The sequence below is a fragment of the Chelonus insularis genome, unplaced genomic scaffold (assembly GCF_013357705.1).
Source record: "Chelonus insularis isolate UGA/USDA-ARS -01 unplaced genomic scaffold, ASM1335770v1 contig_404_pilon, whole genome shotgun sequence".
NCBI classification, from domain to species: domain Eukaryota; kingdom Metazoa; phylum Arthropoda; class Insecta; order Hymenoptera; family Braconidae; genus Chelonus; species Chelonus insularis.
In genome coordinates this window covers 424,449-449,654 of record NW_023276561.1, presented here as the reverse complement: position 1 = coordinate 449,654, position 25,206 = coordinate 424,449, and the positions used below count along the sequence as shown (strand labels likewise).

The window sequence follows — 25,206 nt, the reverse complement described above, 5'->3', positions numbered from 1 at the left end:
AATTTACATTCCCCTTACGCTCTCACAATCTCTGATACAGAGGACTAAATCACATTTAACTAATTAACTCCTAATTGTGTATTCATTGTTTATAGTCGATTGTACATACAACTATTGTTCTAGACTCGATTAAAATAAGCGCAATTATATGATGATATTCATCTATTTTAGTTCCTCTTATCAATATTTTTACTAGAACTAATATTAATTATCATATTAATCATTATTAAAGAATATTATTTCATTATAATTATTAACTATATTATAATTATTAATTCAATTTTTTGTTAAATTTACTGTATTTTCATCGCTGATTACTGGTACTTCACATCTTACATAAGTGATATCACTAGGGGACGGAGATCGTCGGAATTAGAGTAAATATTTTCATTATTTTCTTACTTTTGCAAATTACTATTTTGTCCTAACTGATTTCTTTTATTTATCAACAATATATTTATGGAAAAATTTCGTTGATTTACTTATCATTAAGCCCAAAAGCCAACTAAAGTTATCAGAAGCATTAATTTCAGGCACCAACATTGTTTTTTTTTATTAAATATTACTTTTCTTTATTATTTAAAATTTCTTTCCTCTTTTGATAAAATAAATCAAATATTTTTTTTACAACTTATGTACGACTCAAAGCTTCCGACAATGTAAATAAAGACCGCCCCCTTTTTCAAGTTACATAACTTTATGCCAAAATTAATGTATTTTTCAATCCATTAATCTGACTGTAAAGCCAGAATCTATGGATAATTATTTCAATAAAGGTCACTTTTCACGATTTGTTATTTTCTTTCGATAAATCATCACATCGAATGAAATTTCGTCGTATTAATCAAAATTATATATAGTATTTAATATATAATAATATATAATATATCTTTTCTTTTTAATTATTTTTATTATTGATCATTATTTTTTATTTATAATATTCACATTCATACAAAAAAGCTAGCTGTATTGATTAAATTTTTTTCACTCAAACTTTTATTAATTTTTACGTTTGTTTAAATGTATCATATGATTTCTGTTTGAAAATAGAGATGAAATTATACACATAAATATTTATGAATCGAATGATGAATACATCAATATTTATGTCAGTAATTTCTATAAAATAAATCTATGATCGATAGTGATTAATTGCTGTTATATTCGCATTGTTATTATCATTAATATTATTATTTATTAGTATTAGTAATTATGATAATTATTGTAATTTTTTATAATTTACATATACTTTTTATTGTTCAAAATTCAAACTAGAATGCTTCAAAGCGCAATCACGGTTTACACTTTTTCCAAATATATATAATTTTTTTTTTTTTTCATTATTGAATATTTTTATAATAAAGTATTATATTCAATTACTAGTATTATGTATATTTGTTATTTTAATATTTTAATTCGTAAGTATATGATTATGAATAATAATCATGAATAACTCACGATATTTCTATTAATAAATCGCACTCTTTTCTTGCTGTCGTATTGCAGTTAATGGCAATCTGTCTAACATCAAGGAGTGGTCGATATAAATTGATTATAATTCATTCTTTCGAATCAGTGAGACAAATAATAAATAAAGTATTAAAATTGACGGTAATTTTCCAGCCGCCCATTGGGGTATTTTGTTATGTAATTAAATTTTCAATGAAAAATCTTTAAAAAGAAATAAAACAACTGGTAATTTATATTTTAAAAAAGTAAAAAATAAAAAATATAAATTGATATGACTCTACATGGTAGACTAATTTGGAATACCTGTAGAAATATTTGTTTCCTTAATTCCAATTTTGGTCATTATTTATTTTATTTTTTGAATTATTTGTATCAGGTACTAAACTCCATACGATAAATGTTGCCAAATAATTATCTGAGTTCCCACTGATACGAGAATTGATATTCGACAAAAGGGGAGATAGATTTGTAATAGAAATTATCACAGATTATTAATAAATATCATCTGTAATAATTAATATACAATTCTTTGTTTTATAATTGATCTATTACGGCAAGTCTCTGCTCCGGTATTGTCCTGAGTGATTTTTCCAATTATTTGTTTATCTTTTGACCAATGATTTAAAAAAAATAATTAATTGGAAACAAAACGCCGAGGTTATTTTCTGTGAGAAATATTCTATAAATACAAGAATCAATATCTAACAAATAAACTTTACTTAAAAACACACGGATTCCACGCGTTATAATTATACTAAAATTTCCACTTTTGTTAACAACAAGTGAATAAATAAAGACTTATCATTTAGAATTATTATGTTTTCAGTTATGAAAAATATACGGAACAATAAAGAGAACTTTTGAACTTCCCTGTAGACTTTGGATACATTAGGGAAAAAGTTTTGTACTTTTGTTTATGAATTGTCTTTGATTCACTTGTGTTAAAAGTGGTAATTATTGATCTTCTCAAAGAAGAATTCAAGAATAAAATATAAAACAAAAAAAAAAGATATAGATATATATCAAACAGATATTTTGTGTTTAATTTTTTGTACCATGATCAGCGTTGCTTAAATCTTTGAGCGTTTAGCTTGGCGGGACTTGGCAGTACGTCGGGATTTTTTGGTTACGTCTAAACTAGGTGTACCTTCAGTAGATTTTCGTTTATTTAATATAACAGAAGAAAGAGGTGCCTTAGGTGGTGCCATTTCTGATAACACAGGCACTGATTGTAGTTGTAATTGAGACTGAGATGATTGCGACGTTGATTCTGTAGGACTATCTAAATCTGGGATAGGAATAAAATTAAGTGGCTCACCAAAGGATTCTGGAAGAACTCCTTGATTTGCTAAAGCTTGAAAATCTTCTGTTGGCATAGGAATTGATTGGCCACATCCGTTGCACACTGGTATCGCTGGCGATTTTGATCGCCAGTATTGCAGTTCCGTCTTACACTTATTTAACTCCTGAAAATTCAAAAAAATAATTTAGAAAATGGTAATATAATTTTGATTAATTTAACAACACGAGTCTGCGATTAGTTTAAAATAATTTAAAAAAAAATATTCAAGTTTCTAAGACTTTATATACAAAAATTGCTTCTAAATGACTTTCACTTAAGAAATTCAGGTTGAAAGTTAGGAATAAATGATCACAGTGTATTTTTATTCATGGAATCCGTAGATACGGAAATGATTACTAATACGTAATATAAAAATTCGTAAATAAACGATATTTTTATGTAATTCATTATTTAAAATTTTTCATTATGTTTCTTATATAAATAATTCTGATGTTTGAATCATGTTAATGGAAAGATAAACATAAAATGGACGTTTAGAAAAAAAAACATGAAGGTTAAGTCATATAATAAATATATGAGTGTATAGTATTATTTAAGTATTTAAATTCTATAATAAAAAATGACTTTTTAATATAAAATTCGCAAACTCGTAATTTAAAAAAGTCTTGAAGAATCGTTTGATGTCTTGACAATGTACTAATTATACCTTAGTAAATACCTGTAGGAGAGTGCTGAATTTTCTCGAAGTTTCTTCATTCTTTTTATCATTATCATCAAGCCGAGTAGCATATTCAACAATCTGCTTTTGTTGCTCGGCAATTTTAGCTTTACAATTTCGTAGATCCCTTCGCATCAAAGTAAGTTGGCTGTTGTACCTTTTCATTCCTTGTTTGATCTTGCGAATGCGTTTTCGCAGTACCATGTTGGATTGAGGAGGTACGCTATTTTCAAGCAGCTCTGCTTGTTCATCAGATGAAAGTCGAGAAGAGCCTTCTATACTACTACTACTACTTTTGCTTGTATCACCACTCAGTGGTGTTGGATCCAAACAAATAAATTGTTTACTTACTGTATTGGGACCTTTAATGCATAAAATGACTCATCAAAATTTATACTTATCTCACAAATTAATAACTATTATAGAATAATACAAACTTGCAAAAGTGCCAGCGAAATCGAGAAAATCAGCTCCAAAATATGCTATTTCAGGAAGAGTTGGTTCAATACGTTCTTTAAAGTATTCCATTGCCATGGTACTAAGATCGAATAGTTCATCAGTGACTTTATAGGGTTTTGCTAGCTTCGGAGTTACTTTTATGTAATGAAGAATACGATAAACTTCATCTAAAATCTATTAAAAACAAATTTCAGTAAATTATAATCAATATTAAAGAACAATTGAATTGAATTATACCTCTCCGGGAAAAAAGCAACAGTGTTTTCGTTCTATGTGTTTACCAAAACTCATTTGTAATAGAGTCAAACGCATATGAAGAGTTTCGATGATGTCTGATTCACAAGCTAAAGGATGATTACGTCTTGCAGACTCACGTCTAGGCATTTGAGCTTTAATAGCTTGAAAACGATTAAACATTTGTGTTTGAAGCTTCTGAAACGTTGAGTTTAGAATTGCTCCACACATTGAGTTCATTTGATGGCATACCTAAAATAAAATTCAATTATTGGAATATTTTCTTTTATCTTTTCTATTTTTAAATTGAAAATATAAGTTTACAAACCGAACGAAGATGAGCTACTGTATTATAATTCAAGTAACTGGTTACTTTTTCCAAAATTTCAGGTGGCAAATCGAGTAGATTAACTTGCCGAGTAGTAGCAGGTTCTGGATTTGATTGAACATTAGATGTTTGTGCATGAGCATGATGTCTACGTAATGAACCTGCTTCAGCAGGTTCAGTAACTCTTGCAGAATTACTTCCCATGTTGCTCGATTGCCGAGTGGACACCATTTTGACTAACTTTTTTGATAACGAGTCGTCCTAAAATAAAGAAAACGCATATTGAGTGGAAACAAAGAGCAGTAGTTGGTAATACTTTTATTGTTTAATTTTTAATAATAAATCGTTCTTTATTAATTTTATAAAACTATGTTATTATTCACTTTGACAGAACACTTCAATTTCACAGTTTAACAATTGAAGGTTATTTATTGAAATATTTTTTTCAAACAAGTAAAATAAAATGATTTAGTTTCGGGGTTAATGGACGTCAGCAAATTCCACATACCACAATAATTTCCCTTTAATTTCCTCATTCAATTACAGAAATCCTTTAATTGTGTCTACGAATATTTGAACACATCAAAGTGAATACAAAGCTGAAGAAAATGACAAAAATGCACAAAAAAACAGATAGAATCGATCCCTCATGTCCCAATGCAATCAACTCACGAGCTTTTGCTCCCTTTCGCACGACTAAAGAAAAACTGTTCTCTCTCTTTCTTAGTTCCCATCTTTCTCCCTCTTTTTCTATATTCCCCCGCGCTTCTAAATGCTAATAGAGAGTCTAGCAAACTCCGAACAGATCCCATAGATATCTAAACATAATGAGTCTAAAATCCATTAAGTTGGTCTTCAAAACATCTCTGCCACGAAAATCCCCAGTTTGAATTTCTAGGATTTTTTGTTTATTCTGAGTATTAGACGTTTAAATGTAATCTAGTCATTTAAATTATCTCTTACAGAGATAATTGCATCAAGAGAGATACTACGCATTAAGCAAAGCTGTTGAACTGATGATTTAAATAAGGAATCGAAGAGAAAAATAAATAAAATACCGTAAACAATGATTATTGTGTATGAATAAGTGGTGAAAACTATGATAAAATCATGAAGAACAAGGCTTTGTTTTTCCACGCTTTCTGAACCGATTTTTTTTTTATTACAGTTGTAATAGATAAGTAGAAAAATACCGCGTACAAGATATGAAACAGGAGAACAACACAACGATTACTCTGTTCGCGTTGGCGTTTTCAGCGACATTTTGACGTCGATCCCACTTTAAAGCGCGTTTTCTCAATTCTTGTCTCTTTCTCTCTTTTGGACATATGTCCTAATGTTTTCATCTCTCTCACAGTAGTTTCTATGCAGCTCCCACTCTTTTCTACAGAGTCCAGAACACTCGCTTTGTTTCACTTGCACTCATTTTTTCCTCAATATATGCCTCCTTCTTCCTCACCTCTTCGTTCAACTGTATTTGCTTCTACAAAATATACACCAACACGAAAAAAACCGCACCCGGTCGACGAGAAAATTCTCTCTACACGGAAACAACCTTCCCCTTCTACTTGATCATGACTCCGTTTTCTTTTTCGTTTCACCAGTGATTTCGTTCGTGGAAAATCAAACCATTAACATCTTTTAAGCATTCATTTGCTATAATTTTCCTTTATTTCATTTTGTTAGTACCAAAACATAACTTTTCTCATCATGAAACAGTAAATGCACTATTGTATATATTATCTACGTGTGTATATGTGTATATGTATACATGATAAAATATATATATTGCTATAATGACAACAAAGACTTACGTGGGTTAGATTAGATATTTGATTTTTTTTTACTATTTCGCCCGAAATTAGGACAAATAAATATTACTATCACCGATGCATGGAAATAACTGGTTTGGATTCTAATTGAATATATATGATAAACTTAAAACACATGGAACGCACACCCCAAGCCGTTTTATGTACTAACTGTGATACTTTGTGTGCGTTGTTGTTGAGCGAACGGTTGATGGCTGTTTGCTCTCGTTAGCTTTTAAATTATTTTCTATCTTCAACAATATACACGCAATGTATATTCTCTACTTATACTCCCTCTGCTATACTAGTAGCGTTAGTTACCATGCAACACTTTTCTATAATGAAAAAAAACGACTTTCTTGGACCTTTAAATGTCGGTAATGAAGGAATTACTCCATTTTTGGTAAATAATTGTTACATTATCAACCGACAATATTATTATTGTTTATTGTTATTTGAATTTGAATTTTTTAATACTCTTCTTTCAAATAATATTCTTGAAGCGTGAAAACTTTAAAGGATGTTAGAAAGAATTTTTCTAAATAAATAATTTTAATAAATTAAAATTCAAGACAGTATGTTGACTGATGATTTTTTTTTGTTCTTGATATTATTTTAATAAACTGGATTAAAAACATGAACAAGGAAAAGTGATAAATACAATAAACTGGGAAAAATTTAATAGCATTATTTTCTTGAAAATAGTAAACATTATTATTGAATAAACAGTTACCATGTACTTTTATTAGCTATTAAAGTCACTAGTCATTTCTTGGATGCTAAAACATCTGCATCAGAAGATTTAACAGGTAACAGAATGCATAATACCTTTCCAAACCTGTTATAACTATAACCAAAACTTTTGTGAACCTATTACAGGTATAAAATAAGTTTTTGTTCATTCTATCTTACTTATTCTTCCACTCTCTTCCTCTCTGGCCTGGACTATCGCAAGACAGCCTGCGATAGCTAACTCAACAGTTTGTCGATGCTGAAGTGCATGACATATCGTCGTTGACCGTCGATTCATAATGTCTTTGACTACTGTTTCACTTGCAATTATTGGGCTATCAGTCATTTGTAAGTCAATTTTTCATACTATTACTTATCATTGATAAATTAAAAAATATTTTTTTTTCTTTGTGTGCTTAGTTTTGTATCAAACTAAATTTTTCCCCTAAAAAAATATTTTTTTTTTTTGAATCGTAGGTACTAAATTTCTGAATATTTGACCAGAAAACAACATTTTATTAAATAATTAGAAAATATTCAATTAATAAATTGATTTTTTATTATAAAAAAGTGCAGTGACAAATATTCTTTGTAAACAAACATTGAAAAAAAACACAAGGGAAATAGAACTTCTGTTTAATCTTTGTCATAAAAAATATTTTTAAAGAAGAACTATAAAATATTTTATTTCCCTTGTAAAATTGCTATCAAATTTGTTGCAAGAATACAAAATTAATTTATTTATCATTGCAATAAAAATTTCTTCAATTTAAATTCATAATTTTTTCTACCTACATTTTCTTTAAAAAAGCTATTTTTTAATATTTAATAACAAAGCTAAACTTTAATATTAATTTCTATTATCATTTTTTTTTTCATTATCAATTAATTAATTAATTTCTCATTGATTGAATAAAATTTTTCCACTGTGTTTTTCAAAGTGCAACATTAATTATGTCTAATTATTTAAAGAATGGAAATGATGTGTAAAAGTATGCTGACAGCTAAATGAACGGAATTAAATAATTTATTGTGACGAATATGTAATTAATTCTTGAATTTAAAAGCCTCAATACTAAAATAAACCGTTATAACATCTATTGGTTTTCTATCGGAAAAGAAAGTTACATTTAATGCACGAGTTATTATGTCTATCAATATTATGTCTCATGCATAGGTTCTTGATTATTCTCAGATTTTTATTATAATCAGTCCATTTATCTAGCATATCTAAAATCAATCTGACTCAACATCTAACATATAAATTCATGAATATAATATTAAAAAAAAAACAACTCTTATACTAAGAAAAAGTGCATATAAGTTACGATTACTTTTCTTAAAACTATTTATAGAGTAAAGAAAATACATCCACACGTGTCATAATGATGACTTCATTCAACATTAGTCAAGATATCTCAGTCAATCCTTAAGATTATACTACTGAAACTGTTTTGATAACTATAATACTATAGAACTGATGAAAAATAATAACTAAAAGATTTTTTCTTTTGTATTTCAAGAAAAGTGTAACTCAAACTTATCATAAGATTAATAAAAGTCTCGATAAATCAAACGATAAAGATATTAAGAAAAAAAGAATTCATTAGGGTTTTAACATGACTTTGACCTTTGAATTCATCAAAACTGAGAATCATGTTGCTGTTGCTTTCGTGACAATTCTGAAACAAAAAGAATGACAATCAATAGATTAGGTTTAAGCTCCATATTGATCTTTAACATGATAGTTATTATATTATTTATTACTAAAAAATTGTTAAGCAATAGTAAACATTAAAAAACATCTAATAATTTATGCTAGTATTAATTGAATACTATAACTTACAACATATAATTATAACCATACATTATTATTAGTTAATTTTGAATTTACTATTCTCATGATGTCATTATTGTTAAATAAAATATTATATGTTGGAGTTTTATTACAAAATAAGTTATGTAATAATACTCTGATTGCTCGTTATTTTTCTGTTACTGATACACTATTGTCTCATGGTAATCATTACATTATCAATATTACCCTTGCAATCAGTAATCAAGACTTGCCAATTAAGACACTCTTCTTTTATTGAATTTAAATAACTTCCATTCATCTTTAGATATTGAAGCAAAATAAATATTTGTAACTAATCATTACTTTATGTTTATTTTTGTCTATTGTTACTGGACTATTTTTACAAGAAAATTGTGAAATTACTTTGATATAATAATTTTGCTATTATTTTTTGAGTATGTTGTAGAAGTTGTTATGCAAGTCTCGATTCAAATTTCTCAAACTACATACAATAATTATTATTATTATGTACTAGTAGCATTTATAAGAGTAATCTTTCGAGTTTATTGTATAACAATTTTATCATTTGTGTTATCTAAAATTAATAACGAAGGTTTTATAAATATAGAAAAAAAAACGGACGGTAGATTAATCTCCAAATCAGATAGCAAAACTATAAAAACTGCAACATATCATTTCATTCCATATGCAGGTCATAGCATGATGAAGACCAAAGAAAATAAAAATTTGAATAAGTTTGATTTCTATGGTATTCACTCTCCAACTGCTTTATTTTCTTCAACACTAACAAAATTTATTGAAAGGCACGTGTCTCATCATAATCCTTGATTGTAAGGGGATTGCCGGGAACTACATTGACTTCACGTGATTCTGGAATCATTTGCCAAGTGGGTTAAGGATAATTTGCCTTGAATATTAAAATTACATAAATTTCGAAATTATTTTTTTTAGAAAACTGGTAACTCTATCAAAAAACTTGTTTCCTATGTAGGCTATGAAACGAAACAATTATTTACTATTTAATTTATTCTGATATAAACTAGAGAAATATTTAATTGTTGATGTCTTGATCATTTTCGTTGAAAAGAATCGATTGGTTCTGAAAGAACAATAAATGATGCTCAATAAAAGTAAGATAATTTTGAATTATTAATATTAATGATTCAAAAGACTGTTATCAGACAAAATTGAAAGACTCCAAATAATATGATTGTTATAAATTTTTGCATCAACAGCATTGATCATTGCACTCAAGTTGGTATAAAAACGGAAATAAACATAATTCAGAAATTAGAGTTGTCAACAGATATTGGTAATTTATGGGAGCTAATGACTGTACATACACTGACTAATTTAAAATAACAATGAAAAACAGGAACTTACAGCATTGCATTCTCACGATCAGAAAACTACAAAAAGTTTTAGTGCTTATGTGAATTGTTGTGTGAATACTTGTGCATAGTAACGAAAAAAATTTTATATCATAAAATATCTCTAACAAGTAATTTTATTTGAAGGTCAAAAGCTTGAAGTAGATCCACTAATTGAAATTACTATATATGTAATCAATAGACAAAAACATGTAAAGTACATCTGACAGTATCGTATTATTCATAATAATAAAGTGAGTCTAATAATTTCATATGATTCGTAACAATTTCGAAGGATAAACTAGATAATACAATGCTATTCACTCAATAAAATGATGTTTATAAAAAAGTTATTCATTTGAATAATTAATATATATGTAAATGATTCCCTTTTAACTTACTTATTACCTGCATGAAAGCTGATATGTATAATTAATTGATAAGATGTTGTTTTTTTCAAGCCGTAATATTTATCAACAAAACTAAATTGATCATTAGTTGTGTTTATAGAGTAGTTATTTTTCCTATTAATTATGTTTTTTTACCAAATCATCAAAGAACCTGAATACTAAAAGTCTAATCGATTCGCTTTAGGTGCATCAAGTGGCAGTGATGACTTTAGTTACAAAGGCATTCATGGTAGAGTAACTACATTAATTAAGAGATGATTGTTTATATAATTGCTTATAAAAAATTATGTCCAAAATATTTTTTTTGATCATATAGGACCGATGAATTGGGGTCATGACTACAGTGGCTGCGTGGGAAAACATCAATCTCCTATTGACATTGAAGAGCATGATGTTATTAACGTTACATTACCATTTCTACAAATATCTGGTCTTGATAAACCACGAAATACTTACCTCATGAACAACGGTCATACAGGTATGATATTTTATTTACGTATTATCATGTGAACCTGTTTATATCTCCTTATGATAATTGATACACTTAGCATGTCTGATTCAACATGCTTTTTGAAGGATGATTATTTTTAACTTTCTAATTTTTAAATTATAAGTAGTCTTGTATTAATAATAAGCACAATCTAGATATAGTTAGAAAGATTGTTAAATAGCTTTTTTGTGAATTTAAGTCAATATTAAGTCAGAATTTATTTCCAAATTTCAGTAATGCTTAGAGTAAATGATTCATCAACTGCAATAATTTCTGGAGGACCTCTAGGTCCGGATCCTTATGTTTTTGAACAACTTCATTTTCATTGGGGTGCAAATGATTCAGAAGGTTCAGAAGATTTAATAAACAATCACTCATTTGCGATGGAACTTCATGCTGTCTTTTATAAGAAAAGTTACGGCTCGTTGGCAAAGGCTGTTGATTATTTCGATGGCTTAACCGTGCTTGCTTATTTCTTCGAAGTAATCACACTTTAACATTCTTCGAAAAATATTTCATATTTTATCGTCTATAAACCATCACAAGCACATCACAATTTTCTTCCACTTTGTTCATAGGTCAGTGAAGAAGACAATCCTATTTACAATGTAATTGTTGATGTACTGCCGACTATAGAAGATGTTGGATCTACGACCAAGTTGGTTGATCCTTTGATTTTGCAACACTTATTAGTACCTGAAGGTCATTCTCTTGAGAGCTATTTTACGTATAATGGCTCTCTCACTACTCCACCATGTTCTGAAGTTGTAACTTGGATTGACTTCAAAGATGCTCTTACACTTTCTCATAGGCAGGTGAGTAATGAGATAACTATAACTTATTAACTTTGGAATAATAATAGATTTTTTGATTCTTTATCAATTTATTCACAAAAGTTTTAAGTATAAAAAATATCAATGATTTGTCTATAAATTATTATGATTTCCTAATATTTATACAACTTGTTATCTTAAACTACATTTTTACAGCTTGAAGAATTTAGAAATGTACAAAGTAATGATGGCGAAAAATTAACTCATAATTTTCGACCTATTCAGCCTTTAGAAGATAGACAAATATACTACAATGTACCTGAGACTAAACATAACAATTATGGTGAACAAACTAAACCAACAGCATTTTTAACATTTGGTTTTGTCGTGATAACTTTCACAATTTCACCTGACATGTGGATTGGAATACTTGGTATTTAAAAATGACATAAAATAGGTATCAATTAACATAATCAGTTTTAAAAATCTGCGCTATTTAATCATTGTGTGCTTGACCTTTTATTTATTAATTTGATGAAAAAAATAAATTAATGTAAGTAATTAACACTGCAAATCACAAATTTGGAAGTGTTTTAAAGTGACGTCACCCGTTTGATTAATATTATAGTCACTTTTTAAACACTTCCAAAAGCATTAAAAGTGACTACAATGTTAATCAAATGGATAACGTCACTTTAAAACACTACGATTTGCAGTGAATCTATTTATTATCGAGTGCTATGTAAATATTTTAACGTGAATGTTGATGTAAATTATTATCTCTGTATGAATCTATCAAATCTTTTTTTAACCAATAGTTATCAATTATACCAAATAAAAGATTGCGAGAAACTCATATAATTACTTACATCTATTATTTAGAAGTTTGCGATTCTATTTCTCCAACCATATTTACAGCAGTAGCAATATCTTGAGAATTTCCTGCTTTTAACCTTTCTATAATCAATTCTGCCACAGCCTTTTGCGTTCTTCTTTCTAATTTTGCGAGTTTTTTTGCTGTATCTCTTTTCAAATCCCAATCTGATTTTCTTGGTGCTAAACTACCAATATCCTGAGTATAAAAAATATTATTAAAATACAATAAGATAAAGAGAAAATATTTAATGAACTGTAACAAATGTTACTCAATACTTACAAGTTCTTCTATAACCACATTAGATTTTGCTGCAGTTAAAAGATCTTTCACTTCTGCTTCTACATCACCTGGTTGTGCATTTTCTATGACGTTTTCTCTTAAATTTTCATCTTGTGGTCTATAACTCCTAAACTTTGGTCTGAAAATAACATTAACAATAGTCACATATTGTTAATATTCAACACAAGTAAAAGAGTATAAACAATAATAATAAAAAAATAATATTTACTTAGGTATTTTTGCAGGAGCTCCGCTGCTGTGTTCTTTAGCTTCTTCATTTTTTCTTTTTAATGCAGCAAGACGTTCCTTCCTTTTTAAAGCCTCCTCTGGTAGAGATCCAATTTTTTCTTCACTCATTTTCGATAAACATGAATTACTAAAATTTACTGTGACAACACTGATTAGAAAATAGAAAAACATTTCTCTTTTCTATCACGTGGTGTTGAGAAAACAACAAAATTTTAAGTTGGATAACCTGCAAATATTTGGTGATTAGTTCATAGAGGGCGCAACAATAATCTTCTTCAAATTTTTTCTACATCTGTTATACCGATATTGCAGCTGAGTTCAGTAGTTTGCAAAAAAAGTAAAAAATAACAGCGACACTTCCAATCAAATCAATTCGCTTTAACATATATTTTACTCTCAGTCTTCTAATTGTAATTACTAACAAAATTAGACAATTTGCAACCCATAAAAGCTTCGTGACAAAAGTGCCCTCTCGTACAGAATACTGGAAGGTAGCCAGGTATATAAAAACGAGCCACGTTCCGTTTATTCGGTCATTTCGACCAAGCATTTTGTGAGTGTAATATTGGCCGACTAAGTTTAATAGTACCACGTGTTAACATCTATTGAATTTTTTTAAATCAATTTAAATCATTACTCCAATACATAAAAGCTTATAGAATTCACTACTACGTTCTTACATAATAAAAGGGAAAAAGAGAATTCTACAGACAGGATGGCTGATTATGTTATTGGTGAATCAACAAAAACAGCAGATATTCCACTTCCAGCTGATGGCTTTTCTGCAGCGCAATTGTTTTCAACTGGAGAAGGATTAACTTATAATGATTTCATAATTCTTCCTGGTTATATTGATTTTGTCGCTGATGATGTTGAATTAGTATCACCACTAACTCGTAAAATCATGCTAAAAGTTCCTCTAGTATCATCACCAATGGATACTGTAACTGAATCAGATATGGCTATTGCTATGGCTCTTTCTGGAGGTATTGGAATCATTCATCATAATTGTTCCCCAGAGTATCAAGCTTCTGAAGTTCATAAGGTAAAGCTAACACTTTTTTTATTTGCTTTTGCAGTATTGTAAGTCTTATTTGTTGCAGGTTAAAAAATATAAACACGGTTTTATTAGAGATCCTGTAGTGTTTTCTCCTAATCATACTGTTAGAGATGTATTAAATGTTAAAGCTGAGCATGGATTTTGTGGAGTACCCATAACAGAGAATGGAAAAATTGGAGGCAAACTTGTTGGTATTGTAACATCGAGAGATATTGATTTTCTCGAGGAATCTGCTAATCAACAGAATGTTAAATTAGAAACTGTAATGACAAAATTGGAAAATCTCATCACCGCTAAGTCCGGAGTAACCCTTCAAGAAGCCAATTCAATTCTTGAGAAATCGAAAAAGGGGAAACTGCCAATAGTCAATGAGAAAGGAGAATTAGTTTCTTTAATGGCAAGAACTGATTTGAAGAAAAATCGTAGCTATCCTAATGCTAGTAAAGATGAAAACAAACAGCTACTTGTTGGAGCAGCAATTGGAACTAAAAATACAGATAAAGAACGATTACAATTGTTGGCAGCTGCAGGAGTTGATGTTGTCGTGTTGGATTCATCTCAAGGAAATTCAATATTTCAAATCGAAATGATTAAATACATTAAATACGAATATCCTCAGCTTCAAGTAATAGCTGGAAACGTAGTTACCACAGCTCAAGCTAAAAATTTAATTGAAGCAGGAGCTGATGGACTTCGAGTTGGTATGGGAAGTGGTTCAATTTGTATTACTCAAGAAGTTATGGCTGTCGGTCGTCCACAAGCCACTGCTGTATATAAAGTAGCTGAATATGCTAGAATGTTTGGAGTTCCTGTTATTGCTGATGGTGGAATTCAATCAGTTGGACACATTATTAAAGCTCTTAGTCTCGGTGCCAGTACTGTGATGATGGGATCACTTTTAGCAGGAACATCAGAAGCACCTGGTGAATATTTCTTTAGTGATGGTGTTCGTCTAAAAAAATATAGAGGAATGGGATCATTAGAAGCAATGAATCGAAAAGATGCCAAAGGTTCTGCTATGGATCGATATTTTCATAATGAAATGGATAAAATGAAAGTGGCTCAGGGTGTTAGTGGCTCTATTGTTGATAAAGGAAGTATTTTGAAATTTTTACCATATTTACAATGTGGTATCAAACATGGTTGCCAAGACATTGGAGCAAGATCAGTATCAGTTTTAAAATCATTAATGTATAGTGGTGAACTTAAATTCGAAAGACGATCACACTCAGCCCAATTAGAAGGAAACGTTCATAGTTTATTCTCTTATGAAAAAAGGCTCTACTGATTTGACGATGTCACTAAAAATCCATCAGTACCTGCACTTGGTTCCGAATGATTAGTATTTTAAAACTAGATTTAATATTTTAATGACCATTCGAAATTCGGATACATAATTAAATTTTCATACTTATTTTCATAAGTAAATGGTAATAATAAAAAAATAATTTACAGATGCATTCAAAGGTTAGTTATAATTTTTGGAAAATTAGAATTGCTTCCAATTGTAAGCACTGAATCTATAAATCATGTGATATCTACCTGTAATCTCCATAATCATTAATTAATTTCCTTTATGAATATATAAATTTTTAAGTATTTACTTTTAGATGACTCTTAAACTGAAAGTTGATAAATATTAATGTATTCTAACTGATATGCCAAACTGAGGGATCATTGTAACGTAAAAAACATTGTTAAATTTCAAACAAATTAATTTGATAAGAAAAATTTATAATATAAATTTTGTAATGGAATATTATTTTTTTGTATTCCACGAAGAAATATCGCATTTTTTGTCTTTTTGTTTATGTATAGTTTTTATCCTTTATACATAAAAATTCATTTAATTATACAATATTTTTTACTTTATATTTATTATTGTACATTCAATAATGTAACTAAATTGAATAATCGAACAGAAAATAAAAATCAATTTTTTTAAATGCATTAGTTTACTTTATTTCTCTATTTTTTGATAAATTACAAAAATTTATAAATATTATCCAACTATGATAAATAATTTAAAAAATTAAAAATAACAATTATTACACCTGAATGCCATTTTTTTAATATACCTAAAGATTTTTGTAAGTCTGTCGCTACTATCCTTCATTTGCTCCAATCCATTCTGTTTACTACAGTGTACTCCACGTGCTGCAGTGAATTATAACCTAAAACATCTTTACATCTGCGTCCACTTTTTAAAATATTTATTTATTTATTTTTAAACATTTAACTTCTAGAATTTATTAATAAATTCTTCTATAAAAATGGTTTTGTGCAGTATTGAATGTGTTCAACAAGTATCTCAATATTTAGGAGTTTCTCCAATAGAATTACACCTTTCTAAAAATAACGTATGTTTGAATTTTTAATTTTATTTACTTTCAATTATAAAATTATCAAATACATATTAATTATAATTGATAATATTATCAAGGTTGTAGCATCAACGGAATTGGTAAAAAATCATACGATTGAAGGATTTAGCACTATTATACAAGCACTTGCACAACGTTCAGAGATTCCTGGTATTGTTGGCAATGATCCTGTTACCAAAGCACTAACAAGGCAATGGTTGGAATATGCAGTCCTTTATGTCAATTATGCCGATGTTTCAACAAATACGAAACGAATTCTCAAGGTTATTAAAATCAATTTTTTAAATAATTCAAATGGTAGCTAGTACTTTTTTAATGTTGCATAATATTCAGTCAAGTATTTACGTATAAGGTGACCTAATTTTAGTTGGATTTATATGGTTTACCGTAATCTAAGCTTATTAATAATATTTCTGTCAGTTTTGTTTAAATCAGTAAAATCATTCTTATTAATAATTTCATCATTATTTACAGGAAATAAATCAAGCCTTGGCTAGCAATACATACATCACAGGAACTAATTTAACTATTGCGGATATAGTTTTATACTACACTCTTCATACAATTATGGTAATAACAGTCATTGTAAAAAATAGCAAAATGTCATTCAAAAATACTTAGAATCTTTACAAATGTACCTGGATCGATGTAATCTCATATGTGGCCCTTATTCATTTCAGAGTGGGTTGACCTATCAGGAGAAAGCACTGTATGTTAACGTCTCTAGATGGTTTGATAATATTCAACAAGATGAAAAATTACGTCAAACATTAGATCTTATAAATTTTAATCTACTTCATCTTTATATTTAAAATCAATTGATATTTATAATAAATTATTTAAAAAATTTCATTTGAAAAAGTATAAATAATCAATTATTTATAATCACATTAATAACAAATCCAAAACACGTACGAAAGCATTATAAAAAATAGTAAAATTGAGACATTGATTTTTTACAGTAACAATAATTTATTTTAATTTTCAAATCTCTTTCTCTTCGTTCCATCTCATCATCACATTTCCATTTTCATTCCATAAAAAAAATTACATATTTAGATCATTAAAAGCGCATGTGATATTGTGTAATTTGTGTAACAGCTATGTGCTTTGTTTGACACATTCTATAATAAATAAGAAAATCGAAAACATAAGTAAAATAAAATTTTTGATTTTCGTATGCCTCATTGTTGATATGAAAAAAATTTACGATAACGTGTCGTACAGTATTAATTCTCGAGTATAAGTATCATTTATAATATAACAATAATTTCTAACATTAGAAACTTGTGTCTATTTTCTTGTCAATCTTAAAATCTCTATTATATCATTAAATCGAATTGTATTTTTAAAATTCTATGTTCGTATAAAAATGGTCGAATTAATGGCAAGTAATGTTTTCTTATATCTCGAACTATGAATTATAAAAAGTCATTTTCACATCTTTATTAGTGATATAGTCGCAATTTAAATCTTACCAGAAATCATTTAAATATTTGTTTAAGCGGACGAATTTAATTTATTATCGTTAATAAACCACATACGATAACGTATTTCTTTCATTAGTTCGTCTTTTTAACATATGATATATTAATTCGATTTATCATATCTTAAAATTTCTAGTTACAATAATAATTAACTAATCTTATTATTTTATATATAAGAATTAATTGTGTGTTTTTTGGATAAATTCTTAAAATATTTGTATTGCTGCGTTTTCATTAATTTATCATTGTTTCAATATAATCTCAAGATTTCAACGAATATTGAAAATTGAAGAATAAAAAATTCTAAATACATGTAACTCAATGAAACACAAAATAAATATAATACAGATCAAAAATTATAATTATTATAATGATTAATTGCTATTGTTTGTAAATTCAACAGTAATTAATAATATAATAGAGGAAATATCCTCTTGATATATGAAATATAAAAATGCATTGCACATTTGTAAATTGAATACAATTTTTTTTTTTTCGTGATCTATGTAATTTCTTAAATATGAAAATTATGCAAAAAACATTTACTTACATGGTAAATTGTCTTATTGTATCATTTTGCTGATATCACAGTTGGTTTTCAGTAAATATATAAATCTACATAATTTTTCCTAAATTTTTTGCTCTTTTTTGGTAAACGGTCTAATTGTAGAGCACCAAATACAATTAGACTTATTGAATTATTTTTAAGACTAGTAAACGCACATGGCAATCCAATAAGAATTAACCGTTTAGATGCTTAAAGCTTGCTCCAACATCAAATTTCTAAATTAGGAAATAATCTAGTTAACACGAAGTAGGCGACATCATAATTATTCCAATATGCTGTGTGAGCCGTTACTGTGTACAAATAATTACGACCTAATCCACCAGGTCGTAAGACATAATCCAATCGCTGTTCCAGTTCTAGAATAAAAAAAAAAATCTGTTAATTTATTACTCATTAATTAAGAATCAGAACAGCTAAGTTACCTTCTAAGGTCAATATCGACTTTGATTAGTAATTAACTCTAAAACAAATATATTACCTTCATCCGGTCTTATTATATTTGCATCAGGAGTTGGCGATGATGGTCCTTCTTTCGTATTCCAACCACCTCTAACTAAACCCCACAAACTCCAACCCTTTTCGTTGCGGTTAGCAGTGTCAGTTGGACTTTCAGCTTCTTTTTCTTCATTCTCTGTAGAACCAAAAACAAAAAAAGGTTTTAAATATTATATAAAACTAATATTGAATGTAAAATAAAAAAGCATTACCTGGTGTAGTAATATTTGGATCACCATTATTCAATGCTGGAGGTTGTTCAATTTGTTGACCATCAACTCCACCATAGGGCAATATAAGAACAGGTTCTATTTTACTATAATTTCTTACTAAAAGAGGCTCCATGCGATAGGCCACGGGGTCAGACCAATGAAAAATATTAAAAAACCTTTTACATAGGCCTGGAGGCATAATGTCAAATTTATTAGAAGGTGTGCGTGTTCGTAACGCTAGAAATACTGATAATGGCGAGCCTAAACAAAATAGATTCTCAATGGTGAATTTTAGGCCATCTGTCAAAGAAATATCTGGTGCTGCTGGTGATGGAGGTCTTGTATCAGGTCCCATCCATCCAGTAACAATATCATAAACAATAACACAACCTAAAGAATGTGCGAGAATCGATACTTTTCCTTTCCACCCTGGATGACGAGTTGTAAACATAAAATATAGACGGTTGAGCTCTCGTTGCAATCCTGCACGTACTTCTCCCCCGTATAATGGACTTGTATAATAAAGAATATCCATTGCTGAAGTATTCAAAAGATGTCTTATACTCATCACACTATATGGAGTAATAGCATCAACAATATCTCCATCAAGCTTCAATGAAGATCTCCATTCAACTGGGAAAAATTCCACTCGGAATTGTGAGCTTGGAAAATATTTTTGTTTACACCAGTCAACACAGTCTCGAAATCTGTAATTTTGAAAATTGAATAACCGTGTTAAAATTCAGTATAAAAATAAATAAAATTGAATGATTACATCAGTTATCAGCTAACACAAGCGTTTAATAACTCTCTGTTTCCCTTAAAAATGATAAACTTTATTGCATTATATAACATGAATTGATTAAATTATAACTACTTGCAACATGTATTTTTTTTTGTTCTTCATGTTACAATTGAAACAGAATAATATTGATGTAATATTTTGCGAAAGCGAAATTTATTGTTTAATTCTATATAAATTATAAAATTATTATCATTTATTATCAAAAGTTTTCTTTACATCTAATTGATAAATACGTGCATTATGAATAAATATTTTGTCATTATAATTAATTGATTTGTCAAGAAGTAGTAAGATCTATTTCTTAGAAAAAATATGATGAATAAATCATATTCAGCAAAAAATTTAGCGCTAAGCTGATATTTTTAATGTTATTTTTATTATTTAATAAAAGTGTTATATGCTTGAAATTGAACTATAAATTACCAATAACTGATGTAGCCTTCTTTAAAACAAGTGCAATAAATAGTTTATTTTACTCACGATGCAGTATTTCGAATAATCTTTCCCGTATCACGTTTTTGACCTATTCCATGTACAACAAGAACCAAGTGGTCAATATCATGAGGCTTATCATCCATCGTCGCAAGACACTTGTAGCCGCGTTTCAGACGATAACCACTTGCTTAGAAAAATGAATAACTTGATTGTTGGTGAATATATGAGCTAACTAATCGTATGACAAAAATTTTAATGCAACATACTTTTCGTAAATCCTAATTTAGATGTCACGCTACGCATTAATTTACTTGGAGTATATTCACTATAAAGCGCGACATCGTTAATGGCATGCCAATCAACGTGAAATTCTGGAAAGTGTACGGTATGTAAAACTGAAAAAGACAATAAATGACGTCATATCGAAAGATCATTTATCAAAGAGACAAAATGTTAATTAATATTCATAAATGAATACACGATTAATGGAAATACCTTTATAAGAATGTGAGGTAGATGTTTCCTCTGGCGTTGACTCTGAGGAATTTGTTTGTCGTTCGAAAAGCCGGAGATGAGCTTCTTCGATCACCCTTGAGTGTTCCATTTCAAGAGGGATCCAACTCGCTTCATAATACCAAGTCGCCCGCATTATCTCCCATTCTTCTCCTGAAAAATTGATAATCAATATACTTTTTTGACATTTTTCAAATAATTATGCATCATTTAAACACAAATGAAGGTCATGAGTCATTATTATTTGAATTTTTTTCCATTTGCTTCAAGCTGTTAGATAATAAATACGAATTTTAAAATAGTTTAATGATCATTAGATAACATGGAAAAGTGTTGTTATCATGACATCAAAGCTTCACATAAAGACTGTATAAAAAGTATATTGAAAATTTTCAAAATTTACTTAAAATTAATATGAATGAAAATCAAGTAAGTAACTTGAATACAATTCTTGGCTCACTCGAATATTACTTATAGTGAATGCATCTAAAGGAAATTGACGATAATAGATTCAAGGACATAGTAATTTTTGTAGTAACTAGATAGAAACTGAAAGCATTAAGAAAATATAAACTCATCTAGATTGTGTGATCATAACACATATTTTATTAATCATAAAAATATAACTCAACTGTGATTACAAGTGAAAAAATTAGCGAACTTTATCATAAAATAAATGTTTTACATTAAAAAGTAATTTGCTAATCTTAATATAATAATCCGTTAGATAAATACATTGATACAATTTGAAATAAAAGATTAAACTATATCTGTATTGAATAACTAGTTGCGGAAAAATGATTATATTAATCATAGCAGAATGAATGATTTGATAGACTTATCTGAACAACTTTTCACTTTATAATCACTTGGAATTGGTAAATGTTTCAAAGGATCTATTTTAAAGCAGATTTCGACTTTTATTTGAGAGTTTTCTTAAAAAAACTACAATACATATTATCTTATCAGCAATTTCTTTTATCAGAACTAACATTCAAAAAAATCTAAAATTCAGCTCTTGAGGTTGGATAGAAGATTTAAGTACATCAGTACTAGGATTCAGAAAATTATGTTAATTCACTTGAAAGAAAAATGTATTCATTTTTTTTTCTTCGAAAAATTAACAGTTTAAAGAATGTATGATACAAGATGATTTATTTTTTAGGATATTAATGATTTAATTCATCATTCATCTATCAACATATCCCTACATTGCATAAGCTTGGGAAAAATAATTGAAAATAGCTTATAATTAACTCACCTGGCCAATAGATTGACATACATTTCATTTTATCTAATTCAACGTCATACATTCCACCTTTGACTACAACTCTTTCGGAAAGCATTGAATTTTCATTCGTCTGGTTGATTTCCTGGGCTTCTCTTCGCCTCCAAGCATTTTCAATTCTTAAACTATCGTATCCACAAAACTCGACCCATCTCTTATCAACGCCGTCTTTATAAAACCATCTGACTTCTTCCGGAGTCAGAGGTTGAGCATATTCTTGATCCAGTATTTCTTCAGTAATGTCCATGCCATTTTCTTTTAGTATATCTTAAAAATAAATTAATTAAATAATTATAAATAATCACATATTGTCTGGCTTATTTATGTAAAAGGTTTAAAGATCATCAAGTTAATAAAATAACATAAGATTAATTCTCTGAAAGTGTTAATAATAACATAGTCTGTCTGTAATAATATTGACTTCATAAAATATCCCTGATCGATTATCGGACAATGGTCTCATCTTTTATGAGTAATTTAAAGTCAATAAATATTTAATTCCTATAAACTATACGAATCTTTTTTAAACTAATTAAATAAATACATTTCTTGTAATTATCTTACAAATTTCACACATGAAAAACTATTGTAGTTATGTTGTCATAACTATTTTTATAACAGATACGCTAATTCTACAAAAATATCAGTTAAAATTAATACTCCAATTAATTGTTGAAAAATAATCCCACTATGGTTTGAAATTTATTTTTATTTTGAAATTATATTGATTTAAATTAATGATACGACTTGTCTCAATCATGTTTAAACACATAATAATAATGATAGATATTTTATTGAGTTTATATCTAATGAATAGTTTTGTTAGAAGCATATTTATTGAAACGAAACAAAACGTAATCAAAGTACCATAGCTTCGATGTCTTTTTTATTAATTGGATGGATATACCAACAATCGAACATAATTACATACTAATAATAAACAATAATAATAATTTAACTATACCTTCAATCGATTCCGTTTCTAATGGAGTCTCACTGAAAGGATCAACATGCGTAAGTAAATGAGTAGACATGTTTTATAGCGTTTGTTTCGTGTCAGTAACGAGATGTCCAGCAACTCTTAAACGACCTTCGAAAAGACATAAAAAATATTAAAGATAACAGTCTATGATTACCAACGTGACACGCGATGAATCACGTACTGAATAAAGATAGGAAGAATGTCACTACTTACGAGAAGTTAATTTTCTGCAGTGCAGATAGTACTATGCAGGTACGTACTCAATTCGTCAACACAACTTTGCTGAATATAACCAATAACTTAAAAACACTTGATTATACACAATGTTTTCATGCAAATTAGTCTATAATGTTGTAAATAAAATATTACAAGCACAAAAACACTCGTGTTTTGTAATGTGGAGCAACTGTCAACCCGCGATCATTTGTTCACCGCGGTTAACATTTATCTAACGCGCACACCGCGCTTACGAGCATGTCGATGATCTCCTCTTCTACCTCTCCATCCCTGGCCAATGTTGTACATTTATATAATGCTGTATACTATGTAGAGACTGTGTCCAACGACACTGTAGTCACTGTTCATGTGCAAATTCATACATACAATGAAAAATAGACATTAGCTGATGTCTACTGCATTTTTAAATATTTGTTTAATCAAATTTTGAAGGTTTAGATAATTGTTGTTGCTTCATGTTAATTCATGCTTTGGAGCTTCGAGTTGATTATTAAACACATGAATATAATTAATGAAGCATAATTGGTGTCGGATTGTCACGAGATAATTGAATAGTTTATTTTGTGTATGTTAATTCATTATAACCAACAATTGCTAAAGATTTTAAAATAAACTTCCGGATGATATAAATGAAGAAATATCTTCTTGGTATGATTTGGAGTTAGGGCAAATGATGTGCAATTGTGCATGCGCAATAAAGTCAGATGTCAAGTATGTTCACACAAATCACACGTGTCTCGAGTTTTGGCAACAAACAACCTAAAAATATATTCTTGATTAATATAAATATACTCTTCGAGTTTCAATACATTTAGTTATTGTGATTCTTTGTCCACTACTTTGAATGAAAGAATAATATATCTTGAAATAGAAACTTGTAGGGATTGATGTAATTTTTTTAGTGAATTTTTTGAAAATAAAATTAATTCGAATATTAAAGTTGTTATTAGTTTTATAGAGTTTAATCCAGTTGATATTTCTTTCAAAGATTCGTTTACATTTTTATTATTAAAAAATAATTTAATGAAATTACGGAATATTATTTACACTCCAATAAATTGACATATTTTGAATAAAAATCTTGATCGTTCACTACTGATATATCGAATAAATTTATTCTTTTCATAAGAATAATTACATATTTTTAAGTTTACAAAAGGTTAACAAGAATTCATTAAATATCTGAAATTTTTTTCGATAGGGAGCACTTCAATCGAATATGGCGCCATTTTTTCTATTTAAGCGCGAAATTCAATTCGATTTGCAAGAAAGGTGATAATAAAATAAACAAATTTTATAAAAATAAATTTATTAAAGAGCATAATATACATATTTGAATAAAAATTTGTAATTGGGTCTATTAAAATATTTATTAAATAATTATTTATCATTAAAATTTGTTGTTTTTAATAAAAAAA

General features: G+C 28.3%; 6 protein-coding genes across 8 annotated transcripts; 3 read left to right on the top strand and 3 right to left on the bottom strand.

Annotated features, from left to right (window-relative positions):
* Window positions 1-596: 596 nt before the first annotated feature.
* On the bottom strand, window positions 597-6,566 carry dmpd (F-box protein dmpd). Of its 2 annotated transcripts, none has more exons than XM_035086805.1 (6): window positions 6,327-6,566; window positions 4,513-4,773; window positions 4,188-4,436; window positions 3,929-4,124; window positions 3,480-3,853; window positions 597-2,936 (listed from the first exon to the last, which is right to left on the bottom strand). In XM_035086805.1, the coding sequence occupies exons 2-6, from the start codon at window positions 4,741-4,743 to the stop codon at window positions 2,541-2,543; spliced, it is 1,446 nt and encodes a 481-aa protein (XP_034942696.1). In that variant the 5' UTR covers window positions 4,744-4,773; window positions 6,327-6,566; the 3' UTR covers window positions 597-2,540. The 2 variants fall into 2 exon arrangements, with proteins under 2 accessions (XP_034942696.1, XP_034942697.1); XM_035086806.1 differs by having other exon boundaries at window positions 3,492-3,853; window positions 6,327-6,565.
* Window positions 6,567-7,290: 724 nt separating this feature from the next.
* LOC118069000 (carbonic anhydrase 2-like) lies at window positions 7,291-12,788 on the top strand. The gene is made up of 6 exons (XM_035086810.1): window positions 7,291-7,403; window positions 10,839-10,883; window positions 10,971-11,132; window positions 11,379-11,626; window positions 11,723-11,959; window positions 12,134-12,788. Exons 1-6 carry the CDS (start codon window positions 7,355-7,357, stop codon window positions 12,356-12,358), a joined length of 966 nt encoding a protein of 321 aa, XP_034942701.1. The 5' UTR covers window positions 7,291-7,354; the 3' UTR covers window positions 12,359-12,788.
* On the bottom strand, window positions 7,988-13,515 carry LOC118069002 (coiled-coil domain-containing protein 12). The gene is made up of 4 exons (XM_035086811.1): window positions 13,303-13,515; window positions 13,074-13,212; window positions 12,787-12,989; window positions 7,988-8,737 (listed from the first exon to the last, which is right to left on the bottom strand). The coding sequence occupies exons 1-3, from the start codon at window positions 13,491-13,493 to the stop codon at window positions 12,792-12,794; spliced, it is 528 nt and encodes a 175-aa protein (XP_034942702.1). The 5' UTR covers window positions 13,494-13,515; the 3' UTR covers window positions 7,988-8,737; window positions 12,787-12,791.
* ras (Inosine-5'-monophosphate dehydrogenase ras) lies at window positions 13,490-16,167 on the top strand. The gene is made up of 2 exons (XM_035086809.1): window positions 13,490-14,367; window positions 14,426-16,167. Exons 1-2 carry the CDS (start codon window positions 14,038-14,040, stop codon window positions 15,668-15,670), a joined length of 1,575 nt encoding a protein of 524 aa, XP_034942700.1. The 5' UTR covers window positions 13,490-14,037; the 3' UTR covers window positions 15,671-16,167.
* A 340-nt stretch (window positions 16,168-16,507) lies between these two features.
* Window positions 16,508-18,296, top strand: AIMP3 (aaRS-interacting multifunctional protein 3). Its single transcript, XM_035086807.1, has 4 exons — window positions 16,508-16,742; window positions 16,826-17,029; window positions 17,241-17,336; window positions 17,447-18,296. Exons 1-4 carry the CDS (start codon window positions 16,656-16,658, stop codon window positions 17,576-17,578), a joined length of 519 nt encoding a protein of 172 aa, XP_034942698.1. The 5' UTR covers window positions 16,508-16,655; the 3' UTR covers window positions 17,579-18,296.
* A 397-nt stretch (window positions 18,297-18,693) lies between these two features.
* LOC118069048 (phospholipase DDHD1-like) lies at window positions 18,694-24,943 on the bottom strand. 2 transcript variants are annotated; one of them, XM_035086881.1, is made up of 10 exons: window positions 24,822-24,943; window positions 23,765-24,547; window positions 23,534-23,659; window positions 22,543-22,836; window positions 21,264-21,434; window positions 21,035-21,163; window positions 20,814-20,955; window positions 19,529-20,235; window positions 19,300-19,452; window positions 18,694-19,177 (listed from the first exon to the last, which is right to left on the bottom strand). In XM_035086881.1, the coding sequence occupies exons 3-10, from the start codon at window positions 23,601-23,603 to the stop codon at window positions 19,029-19,031; spliced, it is 1,815 nt and encodes a 604-aa protein (XP_034942772.1). In that variant the 5' UTR covers window positions 23,604-23,659; window positions 23,765-24,547; window positions 24,822-24,943; the 3' UTR covers window positions 18,694-19,028. The 2 variants fall into 2 exon arrangements, with proteins under 2 accessions (XP_034942772.1, XP_034942773.1); XM_035086882.1 differs by having other exon boundaries at window positions 24,836-24,918.
* Between the last annotated feature and the right edge of the window lie 263 nt (window positions 24,944-25,206).